The sequence below is a fragment of the Callorhinchus milii genome, unplaced genomic scaffold, assembly GCF_018977255.1.
Source record: "Callorhinchus milii isolate IMCB2004 unplaced genomic scaffold, IMCB_Cmil_1.0 Scaffold9, whole genome shotgun sequence".
Classification (NCBI taxonomy): domain Eukaryota; kingdom Metazoa; phylum Chordata; class Chondrichthyes; order Chimaeriformes; family Callorhinchidae; genus Callorhinchus; species Callorhinchus milii.
Genome location: NW_024704750.1, coordinates 11143170 through 11157303, shown reverse-complemented (window position 1 = coordinate 11157303; position 14134 = coordinate 11143170). Strand labels below are relative to the sequence as shown.

The 14134-nt window shown below is 39.6% G+C and overlaps 1 protein-coding gene across 5 annotated transcripts in view; it reads left to right on the top strand.

Annotated features, from left to right (window-relative positions):
* Nucleotides 1-14134, top strand: part of stxbp6 (syntaxin binding protein 6 (amisyn)) — an 86491-nt gene that overhangs the window by 49928 nt on the left and 22429 nt on the right. For 3 of the 5 annotated variants that reach the window (XM_042337847.1, XM_042337848.1, NM_001292150.1), the window contains 2 exon segments: nucleotides 13259-13389; nucleotides 13927-14092. The exons of 1 other annotated variant lie outside the window; for it this stretch is intronic. In XM_042337847.1, coding sequence (XP_042193781.1) covers nucleotides 13259-13389; nucleotides 13927-14092 — 297 coding nt within the window. 5 annotated transcript variants of the gene reach the window in all.

The following is a 14134-nucleotide window of genomic DNA, read 5'->3' as shown; positions in this document are numbered from 1 at the left end:
CATAACAGCGACAGCGTTTGTGAACTGCTCTTGTGTATCTTGCGTGCTGACAGCACCATATGTGTATATGCGCAGGGCAGTAGAGGAGGGCGTCTGCAGAGATTTGCACATTGTGTTTTATTGTAGGAGGTGCTATTCTTTGGATGAAATGTTAAACTGAGGTTTTCAATAAAAATCCCAATATTTCAAATGCAAAGGAAATTTCTCCTGATATTTTAGCCAACAATCCCCCCAAATAAAATTAGTTATTCACATCATGGCTGTTTGTGGGACATTGCTGTGCCCACAAAATGTACACTTACTGCACCTTACACTTTATTCTGTGGCGTACTTTGGAATATCCACCCGACAGAAAGGCGCTCTATCAAATGCGAAGATTATTATAGAACTGGCACCCAGGTAAAGTGCATGTTGTAAAGTTCAGGGAGCGAGTGCCTCTTTGTTGGTGGCCTCTCCCCCACTTTCACACTGTTTGCTGATCTCTGGAAGAATAAACTGAACAATGCAGGGGTCATACTGTGTGGATCTCTGATCCACCTGGAGTTGAAGGCCTTGTGTTTCTTTTAAAAAGTTTGACATTAAGTCTGATCGCTGGAAACACCCTGCCTATAAATGCAGAAGAATGAAATGTTGAATTTGATATTCAAATTAAATTGTCCAGCATAGAATACAAATAATTGGACTCAAATGAAATTCAGTCATTATACTCTGCATAGAAATTAACAAACCTGGGTTTGAACAAAATAAATTAAACTTTCTTTTTAGTCTTCTGAAAATATTAATTCCCTGGGAACAATAACACAGAGAGGACATTTCAGAATTATCAAAAATCATAAAAACTAATTTTATGTGTTGGGTGGAAAGGAAATTTCCCAATGGGATACCAGGTTGGAATCTCAGCTCACCCATTAAAAGATTTTGAAGTTGTGTAGCAACATTTGTTTTTCTCTCCAAGTTCCATTATTTCAAACTTCTCCATTCCTTGAAATGAGGCAATTAATGAGAAAGATAATAATACTTGAAATTGGTATAGCGCCATTCATGTGGAGCAGACATCCCAATGCGTTTCACTGCAATGTGATGAGACTGTATGTTTTGGGGGCACGTGTGTGTTACTGTTAACCATGATAAACCAATGCAGGCTTTGGGACTTTTGATTCAAAAGTTGTTTTTGTGCTTCACTATTTTTAAACGTGCTAAAGCTCTTTATCGGAAACCAAAATCAACGGATATGCTGTTAATGTATTGCGCTTTACTTTTCTGAATTTGGAAATTAAATTGTTCAATTGATCTTGATTTTTCTCACCTTCTTTCCCTTTGTGCTGATGGAAATATGAAGCAAACAAATAGGGATGAGAAATGGTTGTTATAATAATAGCAATCCTTGCATTTGATACAGCGGCTTTTACATCAGGAGGAGATTGTAAAGTGCTTCACAGGATTTACTGTAAAGTATAGTGACTTATAATTGTTGGCAAATTCAGCAGCAAAGTTTGCTCATAGTAAAGTCTCGCAAACAGCTATGAAGTGAAATAATAATAATAATAATAATAATCCTTGCATTTGATATAGCGCTTTTCACGTCAGGAGGACGTCCCAAAGCGCTTCACAGAACACACTGTAAAATGAATTGACTGTATATTTGTGGGCGAACGCGGCAGCCAATTGCGCACAGCAATGTCCCACAAACAGTCGTAGATTGAAAATGACCAATTTAATTATTGTTTTTGGTTTTTTGGAGGGATTATTATTAGGCGTGTGGAGTAAGGAAACTTGCCCAAGGTTTCGCTCTGCCTGGAATTGAACTCGGGTCTCTCACTTGCAAAGCGAGTGCTCTAACCACTGAGCTACAGGACTCCATTTTTCAGGAATCAATTTTTCAGGGGGTTTCAAACCTTGACACTGGAAGAAACTGCCTTTTTTTTCCCCAAATAGTGACATGGAATCTTTGAACAAAAGTTCCTCCAAAAGAAGCAGATTTAAAGTTTCATGCAAAGAACGACACTCCCAATAAAAACAAACTCCCCAACACTATATTGGAGTGACAGCCTGGATTATGAGCTCAAAGTCCCGAGGTGAGGCTTAAACCTCCAACCTTCTGAATCAGAGGCAATTACTGAGCCAGGTTGACACATAAAGTGAAACGTAGCAAAGAAACCAATTGTTCAATGGGTAAACAGCAAATTAAATGGGGATTGAAAGGAAAACAAATCCTAAAGACAACATTGGTGCAGTGGGACATACAGAGTTTTGTGAAAAAATATAATTGGAGCCTCTTGACTGCTGACAACTTTTAACCAGAAGAAAGTAGTTTTGAATATGCGTTCTTGTGGGCAGTGGGAATGCAAATTTACTGACATTTTGTTATTTGTGTTTCTGCTTGTTTTGTGATGGAGCCCAAATTGTGTTTCTGCTTGTTATTCAAACTATGAACATCAAGTGGTCAAAGTGATCTGTCAGCAAAGTGCACAAGGAAAATATGAAATGAAAAAGGCTAGGGGCTCCATATAATTGCAGCTAACCCTCAAATCTCAACTGGAAATGTAAGGGAAGGAGTTTCTAAATAGAAATAGAATCACATATTGGATGAATTTAGTCATTTGGAATAGAATCAATTGGAAACATAATGCCAACATTTTGCCTACAAAAATACAAGCACTCCAAATCCTGTTAAGCCTACGTAAGGAACTTTTTACCCGTGAAGTACCCAGGCATGTCCTCCAGACATAAACGGGGCTATACCAAGTTTAGGTATTATTATAACTCAATGTTGCCTTGGAGGTCTGACTTCTCACCACAGAAATACTCCTTGAGATCTGATTTTTGTTGCCGTTTGTTCGTTGTTTTCTTCTCCTATAATTAGATTAACATGACAGCTTTTGAACCTGTTCACTTGAAATGCAAATAGCAAGTTGTATTACAATGTTGCTCTGTAGCAAATTTCCACTCCATGGCCCCATGTGTGCAGATGGCATTTCATTTCCATTGTAGCAATTTTTGTTTAAGCTTTCAGAATTTACGCTCGATTGCTTCTGGAGCTTGAAATGAAGTCCCACCTCACCTTTTCCAACTTCAGTAAACACTTTTCATTTGGAAGAGAGACATAGGAAGAGAGACTGGTGGTGGGTGGGGGTAAAGCACAGGAAAATCTGCTTGCCTTGAGCTGCAGTAAAATTGTTCTCAATCGTCATAGGGAACTTTTACCTGAAAATGCATGTGTGGATGGTGGGTGTGGCTCAGCTCCACTTACCTCTTATTCCCTACTCTCCCCAAACCACTGACCACTGCAGGCTCCAAATCCTATCTGTCCTGGTTCGCATGGAGAATGGCTGCATACATATGGTATAGGAGGACAACCAGCCTGCGTTTTCAATTTAATTTTAGTTATAATTGTCTGGATGCTCTGCTATATCCCCGGCAGCTGCTATGGAGAAGCTGGTTGTGCTATTCATGTACGAACGAACGGCTGCTGTGAGGCGTTAGAATAGCCGGGGGGTGTTTCTTCCCTTGAAGGGCTAAAGAAAGAATCGCCCCAGACCATTCCAGAGGCAGCATAACTGAGATCAGTGAGTGACCTTGTGCTGAGTTGCAGCCGTAAGCCTCCTGCCCTAATGGCCAGCATATCAGTTCACCAAATGGACCTCACCCCCTGTGCTTCCCTCCAGTATCTGCTCCATAATCTGGCATTGATTTAAATTCTCCCAAGATGCTACCCCACATGAAGGGAGATACATAAATGCAAGTTGCTGTTGTTTGTCTCAACAGAAAAATCTAATAACAATTTGGTTACTAACGAATAATTCCCTGGTTTGTTTTGGTAAACCCTTTTAGGTGCTACATCAAGACTGAATTTTGAAATTTCCAGGTGATGAAGTCTTGTGTTTTTACCACCCAGCACATGTTATGGACCTATCTGAACACCGTTTCAATGAGAGACCAATACCATGATTGAATGGAGCTTGCACACTTCTCAGAGAGGAAAGGAACTGAAATTATGATAAGCTCCTGTAATGGCAAAAAGTCTCAAAGTGCTTTGCAGTAATTACTGCTGCGCGTCGTGATTCTTTTTGAGGGCAAACGTGGCAGCAATGTTGCGCTCAGCAAAATCTTACGAACAGCCATGAGACTGAAGACCATTGATAGCATCGCCACAGATGCAGCTTTTCCTGCTCGTATATTGTCTCTTGTGCCATATTGTGGTGGTGAGTACATGGTTTACAGGCTGAGTGTTGAAAAGTGGCACTGAGCCATCGGCCATCAAATGTCAGCGAAATGTCTACTTTAAATTCATGCTTAGTGTGTGCTGGCTAATGCTGAGTGTAGAGCAAATGTTTGCTCCTTGCTGGGTGGATAGGAAGCCGGTATTGGGCTGTTAAATGCTCTGAGACGCTGTCCGGAGTAAAGGGCACTAAATAATTGCAAATTGTTGTTGTTGATTGTATTTTAGCTTTAGCATTGTGTTTGAAAGATATTTTGGGATGTGTTGCTTCCGACTATGTGTAGTATCTCTACGTGTTGTAAATAGTCTCTGATGCTGTCGTGTACAGTATCCTATTTGGTCTCCCTTTCTGGTGTAATTAAGAATCACAAACCTGTTTTCAGTTGAGTTTGAAACTCAGCCTTTCAAATTCAAATTTCAAATTCAGTCCTCGGGTGCTGAAACCCATTTGATTAAACCGCGTATTATTTCTCAGCTAAACCCACAATGGGCCAGTTCGGGGTCACCAGAGTTTAGGAATTGGATTTCCTGCTAATACTACTGCACAGAATAGCTCCAGTTGGTCAGGGATCCCTGTAGGTGTTCTTTATTGATACCTTGTTCCCGAAACTAATGGGAGCTGTATTATTTATGGAATTAAAAAAAAGGTGAGTTCAGATTTACAAGTAATTATAATTTGGTAACATTAAAACTTGCAGTTGTGACCTCTGTGGGGTCAGAACCCATGTCTTACTCTCTGGGCAGTGGCAGCTGTGACCTCCTCAACAGTAGCATGAGATAATTGCAGACTGAGCCGAGAGCTGGCTTGTTAACAGCACAGGTTGTAACCTTCATTTCCACAGCACCCGCCGACAGCTACAGTATGCTTCTCATTGCTGAGAGCTCTGTCTTCATTACTACAGTACAGTAGTCGTTGCCTGGTTGGACGTGCTGTACAGATGGAAGCACAATAAATGCATTTGGTGCCAGAGATTGTCCTGTCCTTTGGCTGTCTGGTGCAGCTGATAATTATATCATTTCAGTTGAGGGTTAAGCTGAGTTTCTCCAATGGAGACGTTTCCCACCCACTTACATTTTAGACCCCACACTGTGACTTCTCTGCACAATTATGCATCATTACCGGTGGATAAAGATTCAGTGAGCTGGAGAAGAGAGTTTCAAGGTCAGAAAGTGAAATGGCTAAAACAAACGCTGACAGCTTGGAATCATGAAAACAAACTCTTTGCTGTCAGGCAAATGATGAATAATTCAAACGGCTGATCTTTGAAGACTGGCGCTGAACAGTACCCTTGTGAGAAAGATTGTAGGGAGAATGTAAACTGAACCTTTGCTGCAAATGTGTGCAGCTTGTGGCACGAGCATTGAGGCGAGAAGCTGACAAATTCTTGGTTTGGAGGGGAAAAGTTGGGTGGGCTTCACAGCGGACAAACCTCATTCTGAGGTGCTGCCGTTAATACAAGCGAAGCATCCGCAAATGTTTGACTTTGTTTTTGTCCTCCATGATGCTGCTACTGAACTTGATTTACCAGTGGTTCCAGATCAAATAAAGTTGTTATGTAAAAAAAAGGTAATAAATTATATTCAAAGGACTATGCTCTTGGAAGGATTTTGTTTTTATTGGTTTTGTTGGGGTGGTTGACAAATTCTGCGGAAAATTGCGTGGGTGATTGGCACTATTATTATAATAATAATAATCCATGCATTTGATATAGCGCTTTTAACATCTTCTAGATGTCTCGAAACGCTTTACAGAATAGACTATAAAGTGAATTGACTGTATATTTGTGGGCGAAATACTGCAGCCAGTTGCGCACAGCGTTGTCCCACAAACAGTCATGGATTTAAATGACCAATTTGCTATTGAGGTACATTTTACTGCCAACCAACACTTTTTTACTTTATTAATGAAAACTAAACATTAACAAATAACACATTATTAGATTGTTGCAAAACAATTATTAATGCTTTCTTTTAACAAAAACTGGGTGGCCAACAAACAGTCATGAAGTAAATGACTAATTTTATTTTGTTTGGGGGATTGAGAATGATAACCAATGCGGTAACTTTTGTTCAGCAATGTGTAACAACCTCAGTGTATAAAAGAACAGCCAAAGTTGTTTCAAGTGGCCTAACCTTCTCCACGTTTTGTGACTAACCCCTGTAAATGATTATTGATCAAACCACAGATTAGTACAGGAGGTTATAACATTGTTTGCCAAACTTGCGTCATAATATGAATCCTCAGAACAAACTCCCTAAACATTCATGCAAAATTTCAACTGTGCCAAAGTGCCAACTTAACAACAACAATAACAAATAGCATTTGTATTGCACCTTTCACGTCGGAGGTCATCACAAGGCACTGAACAGTCGAGGATTTACACCTGATCTGAGGGTTAGATTTCGGAGGGGTGGGTGACTAAAGGTGAGTCAATGCTTCTGAAAGATTGCACATTGCAAAATGTTTTAAACATGCTGCAGTGAATTTTTGGAGGTTTTGAAATTCAGCCCTCTTGCTTGTGTACTTTTGTCCCGTGTCATGGTGACTGGTTTCTGTTTCACTGCAATCTACCTTTTGTGGGTAGAAATTAAGGAGTGCTCACTATTCTGGGTTAATTTTGTAGAACACGCCCTTTGGATGTGGACCAGTAAAACTACATGACCAATGGTAGTATGATGATGATTTATTTAATTTCAATTCTGCTCGTGGCACAGTTATTTATAAACAAAGCTTTGTTTCCCTGTAAAACAGTGCGATTGTGGCAGTGTTGTAGCAATCTAGTACTAGATCTACTGATGTGCAGCTAGCTCTGAGAGCATTTTCTATTTATATTTACTTGTAGATAAATGCCACTCAACTCCAATCCAAGTGTTCTGGGAAAAGATGGAGAATGATGTGCACATGTGGATTTTGCTTATTACAAAATTGGAGCCAATTTAATTCTATTGGGCTTAACCTTTACAAGATAATATTAATGTGAGTTGTGATGAACTGCAGGAACTTTTGAATAATTGTTCCCATATAAAAATATCTTCCAAAAAATCTGAAAAAGTTTTGCAGGATTGGAACGTTCACTTTGCTGATGATAAGGGTTCGATTTCGCCTCTTGCTAGTTTGCAGATTCTTGTTTGTTCTGGCGTAGCCGCACGTGACCACTTGGCTTGACTGTTTTAATTTATTTCCATTCTGCATATTTATGCAGTTACAGATTGTTCTGCCAGTCTTTGTACTCTCCTGCGTTTGACATGAATCTTGTGTGCTGATCGTTCCTGGGGGGTGGGAGGGGGAACATTCATTTCCTGGAAGGGATGGGCTGTTTGCTCTCTTCCTCCCTCCCTCCCATTTAGAGCTGGGGGAAGATAGAATAGTCAAGTCACAGACTCCTGCACAGCTCCTGACAATGTCACTCTGTTTCAGGGGTTGACAGGACACACTCTGAGGGGCAGCCTCTTATTAACCATCAGCTGGTACTGGTCATGACAGATTTACTTTCCTGACTGCATTTCCAGGGGTTTTCCAAATCTGAAAAACCCAAATAAAATCATTAAAATGTGAACTCTACTAGACTGGAATTTTATTTTACGGGCAGTCATTTAATGGGTAATTATATAAAAGGGCACAGGGTAAAAACAGGGAATTAGGTATAGAGCATTTGGCTCCAGTACAGGAACTGTCACCAGTATAGGTTCAACAGGCAGATGGGCTCCATGCTGAAATTTATTTTAAATATATATATATATATAGTTATGTATAAGAGACTGTATTTGTAGGCTAACACAGCAGCCAATTTACATACAAGGTCCCACAGACAGCATTCATTGAAGTGAAGAAACAATTGATTTGGAGGATTGTTAGTTCCCAGGAGAAACTCCTCTTTTTAAAGTTGCCATGGGCTCTTTAACATCCACCTGAACAAGTCATAGATGGCAGGGTATATGAAAAGATCACATTACAAGAATTCCCTGCGTGTGAATGTACTCATCATTTTATGCATTGATTTTTGGGCTAGTCCAGATTTTTATTCACCCATAACTCCTTATGCGGCAAAATCACTCCAAAATAGCTCCAAATAAGTGTGACTTCCCAATGCTGCTCACTATACTGTGACTCCTGCAAAAATATGGATTTCTGAGAACCATATTGGACTCTGCTCTCCTCTAGGTCTTTTATAACATTTGAGATTTTATGGCCCCCACCCTATAATGTTATAAAAGGCTCTACTTTCTCCTTATTTTCCTGTATATATAGAAAAGCAAATGCACTGGGGAGCTATGCAAACTGAAACGTCTTGGGTTTTCCTTGATGTATGTGAAAGCAAAAAAGTAATGTGTTAATTCTTCAAAATCTGCCCTACTGTTCCACCGTTTGCTTCTGTGCGTTTTCATTTCTCCTTGAATAGTTTCTTTTTTTCTCTCTTTCTCTTGCTTGCTTTCTGTACTATTTATTTCTATATGTAAGGACAATTTATTTTACAGTATATTCTGTGAAGCACTTTGAGATGTCTCAATGACATGATGAGGTGCTATATCAAATGTAAGGATTATTTATTATTTCCCTGGTTTTGTTCCTGAAAATAACAATCTAGATCGATCTGGTGACAGGGAATGGAACAGTAAAAAATTGATAAAACTGAAATGGTGGATGTTGTACATAATCTCATCTGATTGTTAACATATAAATAGAAACATGATCACAACATTAAATACCAGCGAATCTTGTTACCAGCCAGACCAAGGGAATGGGACCTACTGCTCTTAAGTGGTTCAGGAGCTGTATTTTGCAGACTTGCCTAGGTTTTGGAAGATTTTCAACTGACTAAACATTAACAGTATGTGACCTTTGGTGACCTGCCAAGTATGTTTCTGCTGGCTGTGTTGTCCTTTCCTTTCCAAAAACAAATCATCCTATCTGACCGCCAACAAAGACCAGTGAAATTAATATGTAACTAGAAGGCTCCTGCGGATATAACATGGATGGAAGCACTGACCATACAGCAGCTTCATGTTGTAGTTGTTGGTGGTGCTTTCATCGAAAGAAGGCCGGGTGACAATAATTGGCATTACCAAGGATCAAACTGATAGAGGAAACTGAATGTTTCAGTTGCTGATGCAATAGACTGAAAATAGAAGGTGCTACAGTTCAAGAGATGAATTACCTGGTTAAGATATAGAAAACTAATTTCCTTGAAAGTCCTGTTTGTCCAACTAAATTGAGAACAATGTCTCGGTGTAGTGGTCTCAGTTTCCGAGCCCCAGAAGTTGCTAGGCTTGGAGTGATTGCAATTTGCTCGTTCTTAGCACTTTCTTGTTTTTATTCTCAGCCTGTTTTGTGGGGGAAAGAATAGCTGTTTATTCCTATCTCGTGGGAGGAGGAGTAAGATGCTTCCTGATGGTGATGGTTAGGTCCGTGACTTCTAGAGGATGTCCAGGCTGCTCATCAACAGATTCCCTTCAGCTGGAGAAGCAAATATCTTTGAGGAGTGAAGAAAGTAATGGGTACTGGAGGCAAAGGTGGACTGAGTCTAAAAGCAGCAACCTTTTTTATATATATATATGTATACTATATTGACTGGTGGTAAGAAGTAAAGTGAATTGAATCTTGAGTTTGCAAATGTTTAGGTTTTTAAAGCAATTGCATTCTGGAAAAGATTCAATTTGAATATTGAATCTTGAAAGTATTAGAAATATAACCTCACCTGGGGGATGCTTGGGAAGAGATGGATACTGACTCCTGCATAATCTGGCATTGGGGTTGGAGCATACACCCATTTGCTTACTCAATCTGGCATGGGTTAGGGGCAAAACCACTGCAATGAATGTCTACCTTGCCATTTAGATGTTCCCTTTGCCTACCCACTGCCTGCAATAATAGACTATCGAATGCACCTCTTGCTCCATAATCCTTCTGGTAAATGAGCGATAGAGAAGATGATGCTGGGTACTTTGCAAAGAAGACTGAGTGCGAGATTTTCCATTTCATTAAGTATAACAGTGTGAATATTATAATTTAAGAATATGCCAAATTCTGGACACTCTGAAATGTTACCCAAATAGACTAAATCTAGACCTACTTGGAATTCCTACACCACAGTAGAGTAAGGAATTGTTTGCCCTTTCTGCTTATGCAATGCACTTTCATTTAGAGAGGCTTAATTACCTGAACTACCCCCAAGCAGCATAAATCAAGCTGCACAAGCTTTCTGTGATTTCCCTTCTACTATTGAAAGGTCAGTTAAATCAATTTTAAAAGGTTTCATTGAAGGAGACATGACGCCATATAAATTGAAATGAAGCAGGCGATCTTTAGTGTAAAGGCAACTTGGATCAGATGTATATCTAGTGATCAACCAACACCATTTATTTTGTTAGTGCGGGAGAGAGAAGACGATAATGGGTATTTTACAAAGACTGAGTGAGAGAGATTCCTTGTACCATTAAGTCCTCTTTCTCTCTATTTTCTCTCCCTCCTTCCTTCTTTTAGCGCCCTTCTCTTCCTGTTGGCAATATATATCTTTTTAAGTGATATTAATTTGTTTCAAAAGAAATTACTACAACCTCAATTTTATTACACTGAGTGAGATCAACGTAGACTTGCAACCATCTGGCCTGTATAGGATTGTGCTGCACTTGTGACATCGTTACCCACCAACACTGGGATTGATACAAGGATTAGCATTGATATGATGAGTGTTTATTTGCTTCAGAGCACAGTGCCGCTGTTGGCATGGTGCTAGATTGAGAAGTTTGACCGCCATAAATCAAATATTCTTTCTTTCCCTCTTTTCCTGTGCTCTCCCTTTTTTTCAGTGTTCTTTCATTTTTCACCTCTGTTCTACTTTTCCTTCCTCTTTCTTTCCATTTTCTCCTCCTCCTCCTTCACTCCTTTTTACCCCCTCCCTCGGTTACGTCTCTATTGCAGTTTTCTCTTTTAGCACTTGGTTCTCTCCTCACATTTTTCTCTTTCGAGTTTCTCAAGAACAATGGTCTGATTCATTAGAGACTTTGTAGACGGATAGTTGTGTACAGTGAGAGGTTAAGAGAATTTGCTTCTTGGCGAATTGCATTGCTGGATCAGTGTAAACACAGGTTCTCTCTGCTCATGCCTTCATTCTGGCACTTGCTCCATCTTTTAGAAACATGGAAACAGTGATGTAATTCAGCAATAACTTGCATTTGTATAGCACCCTTCAACTGGAGTAAATTTTAGAATGCTTTACAGGGACCTGGTTGCAGTTGAGCAAGGGAGTTGTGTGGGGGAGAAAGAGGTGGCAATTGGCGCATTTGAAGAGGTTGGTTTGAGACTTAATCCATAAGATTGATGTCCAGTTTCACTGATCATGTATTCATAGAAAAGGGTGAGGTGGTGAGATTTCTTTACATCTGTTGTTCCTGATCCTGAATTACATTTTCTTAGAACCCAAATCCAGCTCAAGGTGTTGAATTCTCTTCACTACCAAACAATATATGTTTTGAGAAGGGAACTGAATCCCTAGTTATTGGTATTCTAATCTCATCTGCGTTACTTGGAGAGTTATTTCAACAAATGAACAATGTTACACATACTTAAACATTTAATAGCAAATACTGTCTAATGTATTCGGTTGTTTGCAAAATGAACACTTGTAACATCACAAAAAGCAGATGTTGCATGAATGGAATTTACTTTTTATGTAAGGAAGACTATTAATAGTCACCAGTTTCCTCACTCATAAATTCCATAATTCCCCATTGAATGCCCCTCTTCAATATATTCTGTTGGTACTGCACTGCAGTTACTGTCTACTGCATTGTAACACGTTGAGAAGTCAGAGCAGATGTCAATAACAAATGGATTTTTGCATTAAATTCCTACTGCTTCTGTTTTTGTTGGAAGATTTACAACATTGAGGACAAATTTTCTGTTTCCTTTTCTGCTTGGCATCATTAATTCTTGTAGGAGTATTACTCCTTTTATAGTGGAACGAGGCGAGCCTGAAATTTACTGACTATAATACCATTTCCCACTGAACATGCAGTGCTAAATTGATTCCCTAAATAAATGGGCTGTAATTTGGGTGTACAGTAATGTGTCAAGACAGGATTTTTTTTTGAGGAGTGGGTTCTTTGTACTGGAGATACAATACTGGATATTCTGTTGAAATGATTATGAATATTCCTGTAGTAGGACTTCTTTAGGTTGGCCTGATAGTACAGGCCCATTGTTGTGTGACTGATTGCTCAGAAATACAATACTGGGATCTTGACAGGCACTCGAACGCTCAAGTTCCGAACAGATTCTTGCATTTAGCCCATATACTGTAATTTCTGTAGCCCCTATATTGTTGCATAAAAATAAGAGATTTATTTTCTTATTTTTAGTTATTCACCATTGCGCTGTGCAGGAGTAACATTTTTTTTCTCTTGAGATTAGCTTGACATCAAGAAGTGGATGCCATATTGTTGAAATTAATTCTAAATTTGAAAGTGTTTAGTAAATACAATACATTTATATAGCGCCTTTTACCTCAGAAGAATCTCACAAAGCGCTTAACACTGCTGGCTAGCCGTCTGAACCGAGGTGGAAATCGAAGGGGTTGGGGAGGGGAAAAATGAGTGAAAATCAGACGGAGAGCTATTTCTTGAGATGGACCTTAATGCTTTGCTCCTGTAATTTGTAGTGCATGCTGAGTGGAGATTGGGCTGCAGTATGCAACAAGCCTGTAACATAATAGATTGTATAGACGACGTAAGCCACAAAAGTAGTACAGATCACTTACATAGTCACTACCGTTTACACAAGTGCTGTAAAATATTACAGTCATTTATAATCAATCACGATTTATGTGTCTGTCTTGTGGCAAGCTGGGGTAGGGATCAACGTCCGTAAGTCAGTAGGCTTTGCTGGCATGTCCCTGACGAATAATATAACCATCATTGCATTTTTGCAGCAAATCAGTGTCTTATTTAACAGTTACGGTTTGCAGATGTGGACATGTTAATTGCTGGCTTTTGCACTTGTATTTTGTGTGTGTGTATGACCTGTTTCTTGTCTCTGTGTAGTGACCAACAAGAAGCCATCACTGGTATATATTACCAAAGTCAAGCAGTTTGAAGGATCCTCGTCCTTTGTGAAGAGATCACAGTGGATGCTTGATCAGTTACGACAAGTAAATGGCATCGACTCCAACCGGGTGAGTGAGTCGATAGGGCTGAAGTGTACAGTCGAATCTTGATTAACGTGTAATTTTGGGGCTCCTCACTTAGTTGTGTACCCACTGCCTTGTGTAACACTGAGCCACACATAATAAGAAAGTCCCAGTTTAGACCCTCTGCTACTATTAGGTGATCTTAGCTGGAATGTTACAATTGGTATCTGCAACGGTGTACACCCTTATTTTGTGTGTGTATGTGAAAAAGAGCGAGTACATGTGCATCTCTTCTGTTCCTTCTCCCTCTCCTCCCCCTCCCCATCTCTGTTTGCATGCACATTTGTGTGCCAATGACATCTTGTGAGGGAAGAAGGTACGTCCTTGAATACAATGTTAGAATTTGACCATTTAGAGCATTGGCGATGGTTGTCTCAGTAAACTAAGTTCTTGTGAGTACCCAGAGCAATTATTCAAGGTTCTAAAATAATGTCAAACTCTGAATCTATGTATGATGTAATGTTGCTCTTAGTTTTATTGTTCATTGCTGTGCTTTTAACAGTTCATATTATTTTGTTCTAGGATTGCCCAGAGTTCGACCTAGTGTTTGAAAACGCCTTTGACCAGTGGGTTGCAAGCACAGCCTCTGAGAAATGCACATTCTTTCAAATCCTTCACAATATCTGTCAACGATACCTTGGAGACAAAAAGCCAGAGTTCATCAACTGCCAATCTAAAATCCTGGGAGGTGAGAATGCCTTTGATGTTTTGTGACTTCTCAGTGGACCTT